Source organism: Chiloscyllium plagiosum, unplaced genomic scaffold (assembly GCF_037043375.1).
Source record: "Chiloscyllium plagiosum isolate Xiang-an unplaced genomic scaffold, Cpla_swu_hap1 HiC_scaffold_39, whole genome shotgun sequence".
NCBI lineage: Eukaryota > Metazoa > Chordata > Chondrichthyes > Orectolobiformes > Hemiscylliidae > Chiloscyllium > Chiloscyllium plagiosum.
In genome coordinates this window covers 22,847,023-22,867,766 of record NW_028270177.1, presented here as the reverse complement: position 1 = coordinate 22,867,766, position 20,744 = coordinate 22,847,023, and the positions used below count along the sequence as shown (strand labels likewise).

Genomic DNA, 20,744 nt, shown 5'->3' with positions numbered 1-20,744 from the left:
AAGATGTAGGAGCAGAAGTAGGGCGTTCGGCCCACTGTGCCAGTGAGATCATTGATCTGATAATTCTCAACTCTACTTTTCTGCCTTGTCCTTATAACCCTTAATTACCTCACTGATTAAAATCTTCAACGATGCTTAACAAAGATATTACCTGTTGCTTATAAATTACCCCGATGTTATACAAATGTAAAGCTCCTCCAACAAAGCCACTGCAAAGCAAAATACTGTAGCTTCTTAAAAGTACATTCATTCAACAGACTATAGCTCAGAAAATCAGAGCAATAAAAACTAGAAATGCTGAAACCAGAGGGTGATGGAGATTCTCAGCAGGTCTGTCAGCATCTGCAGAGAGAGAAAGAGAGGGAGAGAAGACAAGTCTACGTTCCTACAAAAGGTGTAATGTTCTCCTAGAACTTCCACACTAATAAATCCTGTTGAAAGGTCAATGACCTAAAATGTTTACTCTGTTCCATTGGCTGTGGATGCTGCCAGACCTGCTGAGTATCTCTGTCATTTTCTGTTTATGTTTCAGATTTCTAGCAGGCACGTAAGACCATAAGATGTAGGAGCAGAGTAGGCCATTTGGCCCATTTCACCATTCAGTGAGACCATTGATCTGATAATCCTCAACTCTACTGTTCTGCTTTGTCCCAATATCCCTTAATTCCCTCACTGATTAAAACTCTGTCTAGCTCAGCCTTGAATATACTTAATGACTCAGTGATGAAGAATTCCACAGATTCACTACACTCAGAGAAGAAATGCCTCCTTATCTCTATATTAATTGTATGGCCTTTTGTATGTCAGGAGTGGAATTTGAGAAAAGTGCACTAAAAGTCAATGTGATGACATCACTGACAAAATTACTCCTAAATGTGGAGAACAGAACCTGCAGAAGCTGAGCTGGCTGCTTCAGCTTTGTCTCTCCCTGTGGCTCTGTGCTGGGAATCAGAAATGATGGGAATACCAAGTGATAATGTTCTGGTTGTTTTGTTTTGAATGAAGGCCCGAATAAACCAGGCTGTCCAGGAACTGGAAGAAGCCAATAAGAAGGCTGCAGCAGCGGAACAGCAATTAGCAGAAAGGGACCAGAGGATTCAAGAGCTGGACCAATTCATTTCTCGAATGGAGAAGGTAGTACAAACTACATTAAATTTCTGTAAACCTTTTCTGCTCACTGTGAGGAAAGCTGGTGCTGATAAATGGAATGCCTTTCTAACAGCACCTAATAGCTGCTCAGGCACAGTATGAGCAGATACAAAGTGGACTCCCAGTGCAGTGCCTTAAACCCCAATTTCATTTTCCTTCAGTCTGACATTTTACATTTCTTGTGACAAGCCTTGGTTCTTAGGAATGAAATATTAACCAAAAATATTGTTCAGAGGCCTAGGCAGGATCTGTGGAGAATGAAGCACAGCTAACTTTATAGTTTGGTAATCCCTTCATCAGGACCAACCCGTCTGCTGAGAATTTCCAGCATTTCCTATTTTTATTTCCGATTCCTCGCAGCCTGAGTATTCCGCTTTTGTAATATTTGTGAGATTGCCAAATTAGCGATTGCAAATGGCAATCCTCCTCAGTAGGATGCATGTAGAAAAGGTGAATACTCAGAGATGAATTAGTTTCATTTATGCGGCATAAGGTGAGAGCATGCACAAGTGTTAATGCTGTGCGAGTGACCAGAAGTGCAAAGCCCTAACTGGACTTCTCTTCACAGAACCGTTTGATTGTCTGTGGGCGCAGATCTTCTGCAAATTTAAACAAATTCAAGGAAGATTTGCAAATATTGACGCATTCTTGTTTCTGAGGGGTGCAAATTGCAAAAGGGAAGAACAGAGCATGTAAGAAGCTGCAGCCGGTGGACGTTTCATTAAACAGTAATAGTTGTAGGCCATGCCTGTAAATCAACAAATACAAAATCTGATCGCTGAAGGACTGAACTGGTGATAACCCAGAGGGGGTCCTCTAGAATCTCTCAAGGTTCTCTTCAAGTCTGAAGAGCAGCAGTTTGAAGCTAAATGGGAGAATTTGTTTGACAAAATCCCCTCATAGCAGTTAGTACCAGGAAGTGGATTCCTGGTAACAGTGACAGTGACACAAAATTAATAGGAACCCATTCTTAGTTTGAGACAAAAAACTGCAGATGTACATTTTAGTTCCCTTTCCGTTCCCTTTCCAACATGACCATCTTTGAGTTCCTCCATTGCCACAGTGAATAAGACTGCACATTGGAGGAACAACACCTCACCTCCCACCTGGGCAGCCTACAGCCTGGAGGACTCAACAGTAAGTTCTTCAATTTCAAATAACTCCCCCTTCCCATCCCCTGACTCACTTCCCAGCCCCTCCCCCTCTCTTCCAATCCTCTGATTGACCCTTCCAGCAACCAACCAGATTCATTCTTCCCATTGACCAACCAGGTCATATCTTCTACCTGTGCTCACCTATCCCTACCTCACCACTCCACCCCTCTCTCCATCCAAAACTCTCCCCCACCACTTTATCTGCAGCTCCCCTTCCACACACCTCCAGTCCTGAAGAAGAGCTACTACACCTGAAACTTTGACTTCTCCACCTCCTGGTGCTGCCTGGCTTGCTGTGTTATTCCAGCCTCTTGCTTGTCTACCTTGAACCTATTCCACCATTCAATGAGTTCATGGCCATCACGTGAACTAATTCCATAGACTTGCCTCTGTTCCATATCCCTTAAGGACTTAAGATAATGAAAATCTGTCAACTTTAGGTTGAAAATTTACAATTGATCTTGGATTTGTTTCAGTTCAGTGGATGTTTAGAGCTCTCTCTCAAAATCTGAGCCTGGAATTGTACTCTCTCCCTCTCTCTCTCTCTCACAGAGGATTTGAGGGCAGGAAGGGTATTTTATTAGGTTGTGCCTAAACTGCCATCGTGCTCCCAACAGATTAAATTGTGGCAGAAAGTCCCATGGTTGGACGTGCAGTCCCATCACCAATTGAGACCTACAAATGGTTAATTAATGATCATGCGAGGGTCATACTCTGCTGCCACTGGAATTAACCGAGTGGCAAATGGACCCTTGACATGTTGCATGTACACACCAGGTAAAGCTGTGCGGCTTGTTAGTGATCCCTCAGAGGGAATCCCTCAGACCAAAGCACAAGATTCCTGATCAAGGAATATGACATGAGGAAGGGGTAGGGAGTCGGGCCTGTGCTCCTGTTGCCGGATTCCCCAAGCCTGCAAAAGCCCTCCCACCATGACCTGGCTGTGTCACTACATGATCCTGGACCTCCAGTAGGAGCTATCCCGGCAGCAGCCACTACCTAAGTTAGAGACAAAAAAACTGCAGATGCTGGAATCCAAAGTAGAGCCAGGAGGCTGGAAGAAAGTGAGGACTGCAAATGCTGGAGATCAGCGTCAAGAGTCTGGTGCTGGAAAAACACCGCCAGACAGGCAACATCCGAGGAGCAGGAGAATCAATGTTTTGGGCAAGAGCTCTTCATCAGGAATGAGGCTTGTGAGTCGAAGGGGTGGAGAGATAAATTGGGGCAGGGGGTAGGGTTAGGGGAAAGTAGCTGAGAGTTCAATAGGTGGATGGAAGTGGGGGTAATGGTGATAGCTCGGAGAGGAGGGTGGAGCAGATAGGTGGGAAGGAAGGTAGGACAGGTCATGAGGGCTGTTTCGAGTTGGAAGGTTGGAACTGGGATAAGTTGGGGCGAGGGGAAATGAGGAAACTGGTGAAGCCCATGTTGTTGCCGTGTGGTTGGAGGGTCCCAAGGCGGAAGATGAGACACTCTTCCTCCAGGCATCGGGTGGTTAGGGTTTGGCGATGGAGGAGGCCCAAGACCTGCATGTCCTTGGTGGAATGGGGGGGGGGAGGGAATTGAAGTATTTGGCTATGTGGTGATGGGTTGGTGGTGTGGGTGTCCCAGAGATGTTCTCTGAAGTGGTCTGCAAGTAGGAAGCTGGAAGAACACAGCAAACCAGGCAGCGTCAGGAGGTGGAGAAGTCAACATATCGGGTGTAACCCTTTTCAGAATTGGGTGTGGGTTGATGGGGAATTGCAGATAAAGGGGGTGGCACGGGCAGGGTGGTGAAGTAGAGATAGGTGAAGACAGGTAGAGGGGACCGGATTCATTCCTTCCATTGATCAAATAGGTTGTACCCTCTCCTGTCTTCACCTATCCCTGTCTTCACCTATCCCCACTTCACCACCCTGCCCTCACCACCCCCTTTATCTGCAGCTGCCTCCACACCTGCCCCCAGTCCTGAAGAAAGGTTATACCCGAAACTTCAACTTCTCCACCTCCTGATGCTGCCTGGCTTGTTGTGTTCTTGCAGCCACTACCTTCCCAGTGAGCTGCTGTTCACAAACGCTGCCAGCCTCGAACTAACCAGTAGCTCACACTGGGCATACCGTCTGCCCCTGGAGTCCTTGGTCCAGGACAAGACCCCTTGGTGACCACTTAATCCTGAAAGGCATTTCATACCACAGCCTATCCAGGAGGAGGCAGCAATGCGCTCTCATTGGCTATCCAGTCAGGGCCCAACCCTCTTTACAAGGATGTTGCCAGGGTTGGAGGATTTGAGCTATAGAGAGAGGCTGAACACACTGGGGCTGTTTTCCATGGAGCGTCGGAGGCTGAGGGGTGACTTTATGGAGGTTTCTAAAATCATGAGGGGCATGGACAGGATAAATAGACAAAGTCTCTTCCCTGGGGTGGGGGAAGGCCAGAACTAAAGGGCATAGGTTTAGGGTGAGAGGGGAAAGATATAAAAGAGACCTAAGGGGCACCTTTTCACACAGAGAGTGGTACGTGTATGGAATGAGCTGCCAGAGGAAGTGGTGGAGGCTGATACAATTGCAACATTTAAAAGGCATTTGGAGAGGTATATGAATAGGAAGGGTTTGGAGGGATATGGGGAGGTGGGACTAGATTGGGTTGGGACAACTGGTCGGCATGGACTGGTTGGACCGAAGGGTCTTTTTCCGTGCTGTACATCTCTAAGACTCTATGTCTCTATGTGTGTAGAAGAGTTCCCTAATTTTAATTCTGAAAGGCCCAGCTTTTACTTGTGAGACTGTACCCGATAGACCTGGTCAAAATAGTTTATCTTTCATGCCTACAGCTCTTACTAATTCAAATGTCCTTCAAATTATCCCTCAACATTCTAAATCTCAAGGAATACTAACCTTTGTTTGTGAATCCCATTGTAGTTTAGCCCTTGGATTCCAGGGCTTACTAAAAAAGCTTGCATGCATCAAATACTTGAAAGTATAGTTAACAGAAAAATACTTTTCTAAAATGCAATGGTTTAGTGTCCAACAAATATGTTATTGAAGATACAGACTGCTTAGGCATATGTATAAGTGGAAGAAACTAAAATAAGTCTTTTCAGTGCACCTAGTGTCATCGAAGAGTGCTATAAAATATGGGATGAAAAACTAATTAGTTCTTGAGCCCACGTTTTCATATACCATTCAACTGTCCTGTAATAAAGTATGCCAGAAACACATGGTCAGTGTGTCAATCAGTCAGCATGTTCGGATTTTGGAGGGTTGATACTGATCTGCTGTATGGAACATTCTCCTTCTTCTGTTAGATCGAGGGGAAGCTCTTCAAAATTTCTCTCAAAATTTGAGGAGTACGAGATCTAAACTCCCGAATGTCTGTTGGATCTTGTGATATCCACTTTCTTACCATTGTCAGTTTATCATAAAACATTTTTAAGGTGCTAGTACCCTAGAATGACATGCCCTCAGACCCATTCATATCTGCTGCACACTGAGATTTATTCTTCTATAAAGATGTCATAACATTAAATCCTTTAACTGGAAATTTGTTCTACTTTTCCTAATCACTACTCCAGGGAAAACTGTACAGTATGATGATCATTATTATGAAGGAATGATATAACAAACTGCAAAGCTGCTATGTTATAGGAAGGCCCCATCTGTTAACAATCCCATGGCAATGTTTTGATAAATAGCAGGAAGTTCTCTTGGTGATATTTATCCTTTAAGCAAAATACTAAAACAAAATGAACTGCTCATGCATTGCTACTTGTAGGATGTTAATATGCACCAATTGGCTGCCATGTCTCCTGCATTAGTACTGTCTGTACATCATTAGCTTGAAAGAACTTTGGAACACATTGAGGCTGTGGAAGGTTATATATGAATGCAAGTATTTCTTTTGTTCTTTTAAAATGCTAGTAAATGCATTTCCAGATGATTAACGATGTTTACAACTAGATCTGGAGCTTCTTTAAATATAACTTGTTCTATTTAATTTTATATAACAGGAATCATTAGGCATTTGTGTCAATGCAATAGGCATTCAGCAGAAACATGGAAACTAACAAGTCATAGATTATACAACACAGAACAAATTAAGAAAAAACAAATAAAAGTATAAAATCTTTTGCGCCTTTTCCTTTCAATAACAGATAATTTGCTCGGTAAATACAAGCCTTTTTGCTCCATGAGACGTTAGAGGTTCTAAAGTAACCATTATTTAAATCAAAGGGACTGGATTGTTCTTTCAACTTTTTTCCCCTTTTTTTTCAATTGAAGTGCAATTGTTTTATTTGGTAAGCAAGAGGAAAGATAAATTTTAAAATAATGTAAACAACGATCATTTCACCATCAATATTACAAGCAAATTAATTTAAGTGGAGTCATAAGCAGTTGAAGGTAAACAGGATCAGAAATAGGTTATTTAGCTCCTTGAGTATATTGCACAGATCTGGGACCTCGCTCTAAGAGGACCTTCGCCCCACATCCCTTTATTACATTTAGTTAACAAAAATCTATCAATAACAGATTTAAAATTATCAATTGGTACAGCATTAATTACCATTTGTGGAACAGAGTTTCAAATCTGTTTCTTCCTCTAATGACAGTATTTTGATAAGTAAATCATTGTTTTTGTTGAACAAGAAGCTGTTTGAGGGCTTTAGTTAGTAAAGTGTGTTGATCCGTGTGGAATAGAGTCATCCTGATTAGTCATGTTGCTGATCTGATTCCGGCTCTCAGCTGAGGTGGCCTTGCAGTAATGGATATCAGCATCCTGGGTGGAGGGGGAATAGTCAGATATAATTCCCACTCCTGATCCCTAATCTGTGATGCTGTTGAAAAGAATGAAGGCCGTCATAGTACAATGGGAGCAGGGTTTCATGTAATTAATATAGATTCTATACCTCATTCTCACCCATTTCCATCTTAACTGGACACATTTTGTAGGCAGATGAATCATTCACCTAATTTGGTGTGTGAGGTTTTTTTGTTTGCAGGCTCATTGTGATTTAAACTGTAGGATTTGTCTATGTTTTAATCCCAGGTATTTTGGAGTTTAGATTTGTGATAGTGGCATGTGGGCTTTTGTCTGTGTAAGAGAAAGGGTTTAGCAATTAAATTGTAAGAATTCCTATAACCACGATGATTTCTTTTTTAAAAAAGTTAATGACCATTCTTGGAAACCAATGGGAACTTATTTACATTGAGAGAGTTTTTATGTACAAACAGAGCAAATAGTTCATTCAGCCTTCGGTTTAAAAGGTCAGACTTTTGTTTGCTTAGGGGAAACACCTAAACTTGGAAAAAACTTTTGGGATCACTTTGGCAAGTTTGTAGAAGTCTTGGCGGAAGCTGGAAGTGCAAAGCAAGTGGCTGTTAAGGAAGGGAAATAGTTTTGGACTGTTAGGCCATGAGTTATCTCAGTGAAAGGTGTTTAGTTTTATAATTCCAGGCCAGAAGTGTTTGGTTAAAACCTAAAGGGATTATTTGAAGCTGAAAAAGTCCATGCCCAAGGCAAAGGTGATCAGATTCTCAAAACCAGGAATTATCACCATGTGTGTGATAGAGAAGATAATTGGTTCTTGTTTAGGTATTATAAAGAAGTAACTAAAATATGATATATAAAAGCAGATTTCAGTTTAGCATCAGACTTGTCCAGTAATAACATTAGTTTGTTTGGTATGTTGCCTCCCAGGTGCAAGGGTATGTGATGTCTCTGATCGTGTTTTCCGGGTCCTTAAGGGGGAGGGAGAGCAGCCCGAAGTCGTGGTCCACATTGGCACCAATGACATAGGTAGGAGGAGGGCTGAGAATGTTAGGCAGGCTTTCAGGGAGCTAGGTTGGAAGCTCAGAGTGAGAACGAACAGAGTTGTTGTCTCTGGTTTGTTACCCGTGCCACGTGATAGAGAGTCGAGGAATAGGGAGAGAGAACAGTTAAATGCGTGGCTACAGGGATGGTGCAGGAGGGAGGGATTCCGGTATTTGGAAACTGGGGTTCTTTCTGGGGAAGGTGGGACCTCTATAAACAGGATGGTCTACACCTGAACCTGAGGGCCACGAGTATCCTTGGCTGGAGGTTTGCTAGTGCTCTTGGGGGGGGTTTAAACTAACTCTGCAGGGGCATGGGAACCTAGACTGTAGCTTTAGGGTGCAGGACCCGGAGTGTCGGGAGGTTAGGAACATGGCATCAATCTCAAAGGAGGGTGTCTGTAAACAGGAAAGTGGCTTGAAGTGTGTATACTTCAATGCAAGAAGTATACGAAATAAGGTAGGTGAACTTGCAGTGTGGGTTGGTACCTGGGACTTCGATGTTGTGGCTATTACGGAGACATGGTGTTTTAAAAAATTCTCAAGGTCAGGTTCGTAGGAGAGTAGTCTGACACAGAACAAACGACCAAGAGGCGAGTCTGCTAGAATATGAGCATTTTATTCCCCGCAGCGTCGCCACAACCAGGTCTCATACTTACAACGGGTCTGGCTTATACTCACTCTACATGTTACCGGAACTGGGAGCCGTCAGTTCTCGTAGAGCGGTTGCCAACAACCCACGCTCGGCGGTTAAACGTAACCCCGGAGCAGACTCACCGAACTGGAGACTTTTCCAGCTGATATACTCTTTTCCAGATATAAACATTCATGTGAACAGCAGAGCAAGGCTAAAAAACACATTCCATTCTGGTTACATACAGATAAGAAGATTCACACGGGGAGGTGTGTAATAAGATTCACACGGGACTAAGCAACACCTCCATTCTGGTTAGATTCACACATGTATTGGGACATAATTTTTAACCGTTTCACCACATTCCACTGCTTGGCCCAATACATGTGTTACATTATGATTCACACATGTATTGGGACATAATTTTACACCACACATGGGTAGAACAGGGACAGGATTGGCTGTTGCAGGTTCCAGGGTTTAAATGTTTTAGTAGGGTCAGAGGTGGGGGTAAAAGAGGGGGAGGTGTGGCATTGCTTGTCAAAGATCGTATTACAGCGGTGGAAAGGACGATGGATGAAGACTCGCCATCTGAGGTAGTTTGGGCTGAGGTTAGGAATAGGAAAGGTGAGGTCACCCTGTTAGGAGTTTTTTACAGGCCTCCTAATAGTCCTAGAAACGTAGAAGAAAGGATTGCGTGGATGATTCAGGAGAAGAGTGAAAGTAATAGGGTGGTTGTTATGGGGGACTTTAACTTTCCTGATATTGATTGGGAAAGCTATAGCTCTAGTTCGTTAGATGGGTCGGTGTTTGTCCAATGTGTGCAGGAGGGTTTCCTGACACAATATGTAGACAGGCCAACAAGAGGTGAGGCCATACTGGATTTGGTTCTGGGTAATGAACCAGGCCAGGTGTTAGAATTAGATGTAGGTGAGCACTTTGGGGACAGTGACCACAATTTGGTGACTTTTACTCTAGTGATGGAGAGGGATAAGTGTGCACTGCAGGGCAAGAGTTATAGCTGGGGGCAGGGAAATTATGATGCGGTGAGGCATGACCTAGGATGCGTGGCTTGGAAAAGTAGGCTTCAAGGCAAGGGCGTAATTGATATGTGGAGCTTGTTCAAGGAGCAACTATTGAGTGTCCTTGATAAGTATGTACCTGTCAGGCAGGGAGGAAAGGGTCGTGTGAGGGAGCCGCGGTTTAATAAGGAATTGGAATCCCTTGTTAAATGGAAGAGGGCGGCCTATGTAAAGATGAGGCGTGAAGGTTCAATTGGGGCGATTGAGAGTTATAAGGTAGCCAGGAAGGACCTGAAGAGAGAGCTAAGAGCAGCAAGGAGGGGACATGAAAGGTCCTTAGTTGGTAGGATTAGGGAAAACCCTAAGGCTTTCTATAAGTATGTCAGGAATAAAAGAATGACTAGAGTAGGAATAGGTCCAGTAAAGGATAGTAGTGGGAAGTTGCGTGTGGAGGCTGAAGAGATTGGGGAGACACTGAATGAATACTTTTCGTCAGTATTCACTCAGGAACAGAACATTGTTGCCGATGTGAATACTGAGTCACAATTAAGTAGAATGAATGGCTTTGAGGTATGTAGGGAAGAGGTGTTAGAAATTCTGGAAAGGGTGAAAATAGATAAGTCCCCTGGGCCTGATGGCATTTATCCTAGGATTCTCTGGGAAGCAAGGGAGGAGATTGCAGAGCCATTGGCCTTGATTTTTATGTCCTCGTTGTCTAAAGGAATAGTGCCAGAAGACTGGAGGCTAGCAAATGTGGTTCCCTTGTTCAAGAAGGGGAGTAGGGATAACCCTAGTAACTATAGGCCGGTGAGTCTCACTTCTGTTGTGGGCAAAGTCTTAGAGAGAATTGTAAGGGATAGGATTTATGAACATCTGGATAGGAATAATGTGATCAAGGATAGTCAGCATGGTTTTGTGAAGGGCAGGTCGTGCCTCACAAACCTTATTGAATTCTTTGAAAAGGTGACTAAGGAGGTAGATGAGGGGAAAGCGGTAGATGTGGTGTATATGGATTTTAGTAAGGCGTTTGATAAGGTTCCCCATGGTAGGCTACTTCAAAAAATACGGAGGTATGGCATTGAGGGTGAGTTGGAGGTTTGGATTAGGAATTGGCTGGCTGGAAGAAGACAGAGGGTAGTAGTTGATGGTAAAGGTTCATCTTGGAGTGCCGTTACTAGTGGTGTTCCGCAAGGATCTGTTTTGGGACCATTGCTGTTTGTCATTTTTATAAATGACCTGGAGGAGAGGCTAGAAGGTTGGGTGAGCAAGTTTGCGGATGATACGAAAGTCGGAGGAGTTGTTGACAGTGAGGAAGGATGTGGCAGGTTACAGCGGGATATAGATAAGCTGCAGAACTGGGCAGAAAGGTGGCAAATGGAGTTCAATGTAGCTAAGTGTGAGGTGATTCACTTTGGTAAGAGTAACAAAAAGATGGGGTACTGGGCTAATGGTCGGATACTTGGTAGTGTGGATGAGCAGAGGGATCTTGGTGTCCATGTACACAGATCTTTGAAAGTTGCCACCCAGGTAAATAGTGCGGTGAAGAAGGCATATGGCGTACTGGCTTTTATTGGTAGAGGAATTGAGTTCCGGAGTCCTGAGATCATGTTGCAGTTGTATAAGACTCTGGTGCGGCCGCACCTGGAGTATTGTGTGCAGTTTTAGTCGCCATACTATAGGAAGGATGTGGAGGCACTGGAACGGGTGCAGAGGAGGTTTACCAGGATGTTGCCTGATATGGTAGGAAGGTCGTATGAGGAAAGGCTGAGGGACTTGGGGTTGTTTTCATTGGAGAAAAGAAGGTTTAGGGGTGACTTGATAGAGGTGTACAAGATGATTAGGGGTTTAAATAGGGTTGACCGTGAGAACCTTTTTCCACGTATGGAGTCAGCTATTACGAGGGGGCATAGCTTTAAATTAAGGGGTGGTAGGTATAGGACAGATGTTAGGGGTAGGTTCTTTACTCAGCGAGTCGTGAGTTCATGGAATGCCCTGCCAGTAGCAGTGGTAGACTCTCCCTCTTTATGGGCATTTAAGCGGGCATTGGATAGGCATATGGAGGATAGTGGGCTAGTGTAGGTTAGGTGGGCTTGGATCGGCGCAACATCGAGGGCCAAAGGGCCTGTACTGCGCTGTATTCTTCTATGTTCAATGTTCTATGTTCTATCTACTATAACACCATAGATGTAGGGAACCAATAATGGCATCAATCTTTAAATATAAATGAGTGAACTATTCAGCAGCTCAGTTACATTCGATTTTATTAAAATATGGCTACATGTGTTGTGGTACTGTTGTTTGCCTTCAGTGTAATTGCCTATAATGGAGTAACTGAACTAAAGTTCTGTTGCAGGAGCGTCACCTCTTACAGCAGAGGCTACAACAACAAGAGAGGCAGCTCTGGCAGCTTCAACAGAGGGATGAAACAGATTCAGGAAACCTCAGAAGGTACCTTTAAATGATATTTAGTACTATATACTGTTCATGGATGTGCAGTATATTCTCACAACATAATTATATCTAGTTTTTATATTAAAAAGAAGACCATTTATTTACACATTTCATTGTCTAAATAAGTTGTGAAATCCTAATCCATTACTATTGATGTACAGCCACTCGAGACACAAGTCCCACTGAAGAGCACCTTTTCATACATTGTGCTTACTCTCTTATTGCTATGTGGGCATCACTGTCAAGGCTGTCACTAAATTGCCCTTGAATTGATTGGTTTTTGGGCCATTTTTTGAGAGCATTGAAGATTCATCCACATTGCTGTAGATCTGGAGTCTTGTGTAGATCTGACCAGGTAAGGATGACAAATTTTCTTTCCAAAACTCAATAACAGTCACCATTGCTAAGTCAAGCCTTATGTTCCAGAATTAATTTAACTTCCACCAAATGTTACGTTGGGATTTGAACCTGTGTTGCACAACATGGGTCTGGGCTTCTAGATTATTAGTCCAATGATTATTGTTCCAACATACTGTTATTCTACACTGATATAATGTTGAAGAATGAAGTAAATATGATATATTGAGTAAGTATAGAACAGAAGGGGTTTGGATTCCGGTGTGGAAGGCATAGGAACATCGGAAACAAGAGCAGGAGTAGGCCATTTGGCCCTTCAAATGTGCTCCGCCATTCAGTGTGATCATGGTTGGTCATCCAACTGCTTTCTCCCCACACCCTTTGATCCCCCTAGACTTAAGAACTATATCTATTTGAGAACTATAACCACTTTCAATAGCAGAGAATTCTACAGGCTTACCACTCTCTGGGTGAAGAAATTTCTCCTCACTTCAGTCCTAAATGTAGTATCTTGTGTCTTTAAACTGTGTTTCCTGCCTGTGATTATTGGATTTGAATTTACCTTACTATCAACAGGAGTTCTAGAAAGAGTGAATTTGTTTTAAAGGAGCATATTGCATCTTTAAGACTTTCCAAAGTGCTTCACAACCTTTTCCAACTTTTGGAAAAGCAGTCACTGTTGTTGTGTTCATAAATGAGGCAGCCAAAATGCCCACAAACATGCTGTGTCATCCACAACCAGTTGTTTGCTTGTGTTGGTGTTTACTAAGAAGAATATTGGATGAGATTCTGATGATTAGTTTCTTTTCTCTGGATAGCACAATCCAAGTATTTACTGCTCGCTTAGCAGGCAGGTTGGGGTGGATTGTGCGGAAGGGAGGAGGCTATTGCCATTGACATGGTATCTCAACCCAGTTCTCAGTAAACACTGGGTTTTGGCTGGTCATAGCTTGGCACTAGTTGGCAGACAAAATGACAGACACCATGAAATGGAAAGATAAATTGACTGGAAATGTTCCCTTCTAATATTGAAGTACTCGTTAATAGAGCAGAGTAACAAAGAACCTAATCTTCTAAGACGGGGTGGTGTTGGCTGATAAAATGGACATATGCAGCATTTTCTGGTACCTGGATGAATACAAAATATTTTAAAAAAGGTATCAGCATGTTGACACTATGTGTTTGGAGTTCCTGGAATGATAAAAAAATTTCTAACTGTGTTAGAGATTTAGATAGTTATGTCACTTCCAGAGATCCTAATAAATTCCAAGGAATAGAAATATTCCCGAGGGAATTAAAACAATTCCAAGGAAAAACTGTTTCTCTTGCAGGAGCACTGTATCCCTCAGTGAAACATAGTCTCTCTCTCTCACTCTCTCTCTCATCAATTTGCTCCCCCTCTCTCGGATAACCACTCGCTCGCTTTCTCAAGAGAACAAAATATCTCTATTGATGGAACGCAGGCCCTCTCTCAGAAAGATAATCTCTCTCTCTCTCATATTCAAACACAATCTCTCTACCCCTTTCTATAAAGCGTGTACAATCTCTCTGTGTCTCTTTTAGAAACACAGTTTGTGTCTTTCTCTTGAGTGATCACAACCTCACTCTCGAGGAAAACAATCTTTCATCTCCTGGGGGAATTGTCTTTCTTTTTCTTGAGGAAGCACAGCCATATTGAGGGAACAAAGGTTTCCCCCCCCCCCCCCTCTCTCTAGAAGGAACTGTTTCTCTTTCTCTCTAAAGTGCAGTAACTCTCCCTCTCTCTTTCCCTCTATCCGGGGAGGGTTGGCAAGCTCCCTATCACCAATGACACCCCTGACAATACAAAGCCTTCGAATGAATACAGCCCTGTCCTCTGAGAACGCACTCCCTCGAAGGCTCTTGCACCTTGCTCCAATTATTTAATTGGCCTTTTGCCTATTGAGGTTTGCTATTGGCAATCAATCATCTTGCACTCACTCGTGTAACAGCGAGGAATGTGGGGGCAGAGCAGGGCTAGAGCCTCACCAGTGGACAGATTTATGGGCTTTTGGAATCGTTTGCATCGTTTGACATGGCTCTGTTAATCCCTGCCTGGGTCAGGTCCCAGAAACTGGAGGAGGAAGCTGCCAGTCTGAGGGAAAGAATTCAGCACCTGGACAACATGGTACACTGTCAACAGAGAAAAGTCAAGCAAATGATTGAAGAGGTGAGAAAAGGACAACTGTTTATCAGTTTGAATAATTGCTGCATCACTGCTTTCTTTAAACACTCACTTACATTATATATCCATAATATGTATTAACTCAACCTATAAAAATAAACTGTATAAACAATTTAATGATAGAGTGAATTGTTTGTTAATGTTTCCATCATAACATTATTTGCAAAACATTTTACATTTTAACTGTAAAAGTTCTAGGACAATCTGAATTATACAGAATGAAAGCCTCATTATTTTTATCACAAATCATTAAGTAGCTGAGGGGAGAGCTTATATATTAAACAAACTGGAGCCTGTGGTCTCAAATATGTCAAATTAAAAGGATTGACTTCTGTGTTGCTTTTTTCAAAACAAATAATTTATTTCTGAGGAAATCTTGATCACAATGCAATCGCCAAAACAATGAATTATTTGAACTAATTATGAAATTGCAGCTCTACTCAGCAGCATGTTTTGTTTTATAAGTAAATTCGGGAAAAAATGGAATCCTTAGTTAGCCTGAGACTATTGTTTTTGCCAACTAGCTGTAAGGACGAGTCATGTTTCTGTGTCTTTAATGTTCCTGCTTCTTTATTGGGTCGATAAAGCCTGGCTATGCTTATTGCATTTACATCATCCCGTAAGTATTCAGTGGGTTCTGGCACTGCTCCAAGTCAGTTTTGGCATTCGATCTAAGAGCAAGCACAATTATTTTAATGAATAAAGCATTTTTGCACTTGTGCTTATGAATAGCTCTTGAGCATTCCTAGCTGGGATATGATACGAATCAATTGGAATGTTTGGCTTTCTCTGACAGCTCGCAGAGCTGCGCCCTCTACTGATTTAAATGTCTTTTCCTGAGACAGTTAAAAAATAGGCAGAACTCATTAGAATCCCAAATTACGCAAAGGGAATTAATTGGTAATTACATTCTCAGTGATAACACTATGTTAAGGTTCATATTTTTGTTATAAAGTTTTTTTCTTCTTCCTGTATCCTACAGATAGAAATCCTGAAGAGTAAAATTGAACAGAAAGATGTGACAATTGAGGACTTAATGGAAAGGATTTCATTTTTGGAAGCTGAGGTGCGGATTATATTTTTAAACACATTTCAAAGATAAAAAAACTCTTCTCGGCCTTACTAGGGGCTTGCCACCTTGCCATATCATTTGGAAAACAAAATCTCTTCATTAGGGGGTGGCACAGTGGCTCAGTGGTTAGCACTGCTGCCTCACAGCGCTGCCTCTGGAAACTGTCTGTGTGGAATTTACACGTTCTCCCCGTGTCTGCATGGGTTTCCTCCCACAGTCCAAAGATGTGCAGGTTAGGTGAATTGACCATGCTAAATTGTCTGTAGTGCTAGGTGCAGGGAAGTGGGTTGTTCTGTGGAGGGTCGGTGTGGACTTGTTGGGCCGAAGGGCCTGTTTCCTCACTGTAGGGAATCTAAAATCTAATCAACTGATTGGATGATCTTTGCTTAAATGGCTTTTTATCTGCCTCAGGTCTTCGTGTAATTAATAACTAAAGTCTTCAAAGTACTTTTTAAAATGCATTTTTATTGCTCCTTTGATGTTCCTCCTGGGTTGCTTGCAGCCATATCCCAGAGATAAATACTTAACGCCTGAAACCCCTAGAACAATCCTGGAGGATTGGGCACCTTGCCTTTGTGTCCATTGAATCATAGAATCATTATAGAATCCCTACAGTGTGGAGGTCCATCAAGTCTATACCAAACCGCTGAAGAGCATCACACCTAGACCCATCCCCTACCCTATAACTTTCCATTTCTCATGGCCAATCCACCTAACCTGCACATCTTTGGACTGTCGGAGGAAACTTGACCACCCAGAAAAAAGCCCACACAGACATATGGAGAAAGTGCAAACTCCAACAGACAGTCACCCAAAGATGGAATCTATCTCAACATAATTCAAATCAAGTCAAATTCACAAATAAGTGAACCATCATACAGGCTTACAAACTCACTATTGCAAAATCTTGCTTTAATAGGTTCTTGTTGAATTCTAATGTAAAATGTCCACACAAAATAAATGTTTCATTTTCTGATATGTTGGTGGTGCATTTAATCTGTAGAATAAAGAACTTCAGGACAAACTGGACTATATGATGTCTTTGGGTCAACATAAAACAGTGGAAACCAGTGAACAAGCAGTTTCATGTGATATTCCCCTCAGGTAAATATAGATTTTCCTATTACATTTTGTCATTATTTTAGAACCTAGTTTCATTGAGGAAACATTTTGTCTGGAAGAGAACACTGGTCTTTTCATGTGAGCAATGTGAACATGCTGTGACTTTGCAAAACTTGACAAAAAGTATGTTGAGGTCATTTAAGTATAAAACAAGTACAACCCTAAGTTAAAAGTGGTGCTTCTTGGAAATGCTTCCTCCTCCTATGCAAATATCTGAAAGCTGAATATTTAGATGTGCACTTGCAATGTGAAGACATACAAGGCAATGGGCCAAGTGCTGGATTAGAATAATGCGGTGGCTGACTTTGACTGGCCCCGACTCAATGGGTCAAAGAACTCTATGATTCTCTGACTCTGACTGACTTGTTCATCTCATTTTTGCTGGTACACAGGATTACTCCGGTAAAAGGCAAGCAACATGTGACCACTCCATATTTGAGGTTGATGGAATTAAGTGAACAGAGACAGACACACTGAATGTGTTGCCTTTTTACATTATCCATGTGAGTGGAGCTGCCCGACAGACACGCCTTTGGGCACTGAGGAGCTGGTGCTACTTTGAGCTGGTTCAACATGAATGTGATTTCTTTACCAGTAAAGTGCAATACCATTTAAATTAAAGGATAAAAAGCCTCTATACAAATCAATTAACTTCAGGCAGTCTCTATTTTACAAGTGAGTTAAGTAAAAGAAAAACAGTATTTATTATTGATGTATATATTTTGTATTATAATGTGTTATGCTTATTTAGGAACTGTGTTAATCTTATAAATATGTATAGAGAGAGCATGATATTTAATGAGAAAAAAGCATAAAATGATCTTACAAAATTATTCTCCAGATATTGATGTCCTATAAATATGTACAGATAAATAAAGGAAGTTAATGCCATGTAAGCTACTGCACATTGTCCAATACTACAATTAAATGTGATTATCACAGCTATGCCAGAGGACACTCCCCTCGTTCCTATTATAACTGAATATTATATAATATATGAGCTTACATTCTTCTTAGGGCCATGATATGTATGACTTATTGTGCTGAATTGTAATTTCTACTGAAATCTTTATTAATGGAATAGAAATGAATTAGGTCAATTTTGGGCCCAAGCAACGTCTTGAAAACTGGTTAATTTGAAGTTTCGTAATTTGCATTCTGTCCAACAGCAGGGTAAGCAGAGAGGAGGAACTTAGAAAGGAGCAAGAATGAAGTTTTGATGGTCCAAAGTATTTCAAAATGCAGCTTTTGTGTAAATAGTTGAGTGACTGAGCCCTGAAATTCCTCCCTTCTTGGCTAGCAGCTCAATTTGCTGAAGCAGGGGATTTGGAGTTTAGGGAAGGGAATACACTGAGTGTCAAGCCTTTTTCTGCTTGTACTATATTCCACTGGATATAGGAAGAGACTGTTAACTGTAACGGAGGTTGGACCCATGACCAGCTGCCACCAACAGTAAATAGGTTACATTGATACCCCAAACTGGCATGTTACAGTTAAAATAGACATTTCTCAATTCAGATTATAACAGGCTGGCAGTTTTCTTCAGAATGGATCATGTAAAACAACACAGTTGTATCAGTTTTGGAAGAAACCAAATCCTGTGCATGTTATTCCAGTTTGTGTGCTGATGTCACACTGCATGCTTCATTGGTCTGATAGCAAATTCTACAGCTGTAGAACAGTTAATGAAAATAAGGAAATCTTTCCACCCTTCATGTTGTTATATTTTCCAAAAAACAGGTGGACTAGCTGTTAATGAAGGGTGGAAAACTCAACACATTTACATGTTGTATAGGCATCCATTTCATTGATGAACACATGCAGAAACTTCCCACCAAATTCCTGATGAATCAGTACTAATTAGGCAGCAAGAACAGGTGCACATTAAAATTTCCCACAAGCCGCTAATAAATCTGCATTAATTAACTGGTAGGAGTGAGGATAGATTCATTCAAAGCAGTGGCAGGAGTTAGACAGAGTTTTCTCATGAGATTTTTGATAACTTGGGGCCATCGAGTTGGGCCAATTTGCGAAACTACACTACAAACTTGCAAATGCTGCTCAGGATTTCAGATGCCGGTTGGGACCTTGGATCGCGAGGCTTTCTGGTCCCTGACTCCAGTCTGATGGCAACATGTATATGCAAGGCTATTTCCGGGCACAAGTGTTAGAACTGGGCAAGAGTTGTGTAAGTGAGGAAAAGAGAAGCAATCTGGGAGCCAGTCCCATTTAAGGGCAAGGAGCAGAAATGGCTGTAGGTGCTGTTTGTTAAGGTTATAGAGGATGAGGCCACAGCTGTGGTAAAGAAGGGCATCCACTTGATCACCTCACCCCCAGGTTTGATTAACCCTTCAGGCCATGCTGGGGGTTTTAACCACTTGCAGGAGCATTTCCAGTTCCTGCCATTTTTGGAGCACGATCTTCCAACTTTGTCTTGATCCGCACTATGTCTTTCTTGTCCAGTGATCCTCTGCAATTTGCTGCTGCTGCTCATTCCTCTTTCCTCCCACAGGCACCGAGGATTGTCTCACTTTCTGTCTTACTTGCTGGGGGCTGCTGTAAGCCTTTGGGCTGATGCTGACTATAGTCCCTACACTGGAGCCACCTCTTCCTTCATGTGGGTTACTAATGTCACATCAATCCTGAACCCCCATTCAGTCAAAGATCAGACAGTGCCTCTGGAGAGAGCTGGTAATGAGCTCAATCAGAGCCCTTCTAACATATGAGACAGGTTCCCTCTTCTACCTCCCCTGGGTAAGATTAATTTATAGGGGAAATTGAGGACTGCAGATGCTGGAGATCGGAGTTGAAGAGTGTGGTGCTGGAAAAACACAGAAGGTCAGGCAGCATCCAAGGAGCAGGAGAGTTGAAGTTTTGGGCATAAGCCCTTCATCAGGAATCAAAGTTAATTTATAACCTCATCTAAAGGAGCAGCTAGGTGATAGGATCACAATATATGGGAGATTCACATTCAGTTTGAAGGGAGGATGACCTCATGATGTTGTGGCAGTGTCCCTAATTCTGAGCCAGGAGGTCCAGATTCAAGTCCCACTTGCTCCAGAAGTGTGTGATAACATCACTGAACAGGTTGATTAGGAAATACATTCAGTTTGAAGAGAGAAGTGTGGGAATAAGATGAGTCTATTAAGTCTAACTAAAAGTAGCTATAAGGGTATGAAGGCAGAGGTGGACAAAGTAAACAATGAAACTAAATTTAATGATAGGGTAGTAGAGCTGCAGTATAAAATACCTTAGAAAACCCAAGCAAAGCTTCAGCCCTGTGAGAAAGAAAGTCTCTTTAAAAAGGATGCATTGATTGTGGCTAAATATGGAAGTATCGATTTGGGGGAGAAAAAAATTACAAATCTGCAAAGTTTAGTGTTGGGTCAGATTTTAAGAACCAGCAAAGAATGACTTAACCAAAATTAATGGGTGTAAGTAGAGGATGAGAGAAAGCTAGCTTGTAATATAGAAATAGTTGGAAGAGTTTCCAATAAGTATTTAGAAAGGAAAGGAATTACTAAAACTAGTTTTGGTCATCTAGAGAGATGCTGAAGAATTAATAATGGGAAACAAAGAAATGGCAAAAGTGTTGAGTAGATATTTTGTAATTTTTCCAACATAGAAGATTTAGAAATGTTTAGATAATACTTAAAAATCAAGGTGAAATGGAAAGACACAACAACCACTAACACCAGGGAATAGGCTGGACAAGCCATTAGACAGGACGTAAGAGCTGATAGTTTGAAAGTAACATATTAGCACAAAGGTTAGGTTAACAAACGGGAAGCAGTAAG

The 20,744-nt window shown here is 42.0% G+C and overlaps 1 protein-coding gene across 1 annotated transcript in view; it reads left to right on the top strand.

Annotated features, from left to right (window-relative positions):
* LOC122541018 (myocardial zonula adherens protein-like) overlaps positions 1–19,702 on the top strand; it is a 58,056-nt gene extending 38,354 nt beyond the window's left edge. The window contains exons 9-14 of the mRNA XM_043677454.2: positions 1,006–1,134; positions 12,096–12,190; positions 14,633–14,738; positions 15,736–15,819; positions 16,829–16,929; positions 17,340–19,702. Of these exons, the coding sequence (XP_043533389.2) occupies positions 1,006–1,134; positions 12,096–12,190; positions 14,633–14,738; positions 15,736–15,819; positions 16,829–16,929; positions 17,340–17,424 (600 nt within the window). The 3' untranslated portion in view covers positions 17,425–19,702. The remainder of the gene's footprint in view (positions 1–1,005; positions 1,135–12,095; positions 12,191–14,632; positions 14,739–15,735; positions 15,820–16,828; positions 16,930–17,339) is intronic.
* The last annotated feature ends 1,042 nt before the right edge of the window (positions 19,703–20,744 follow it).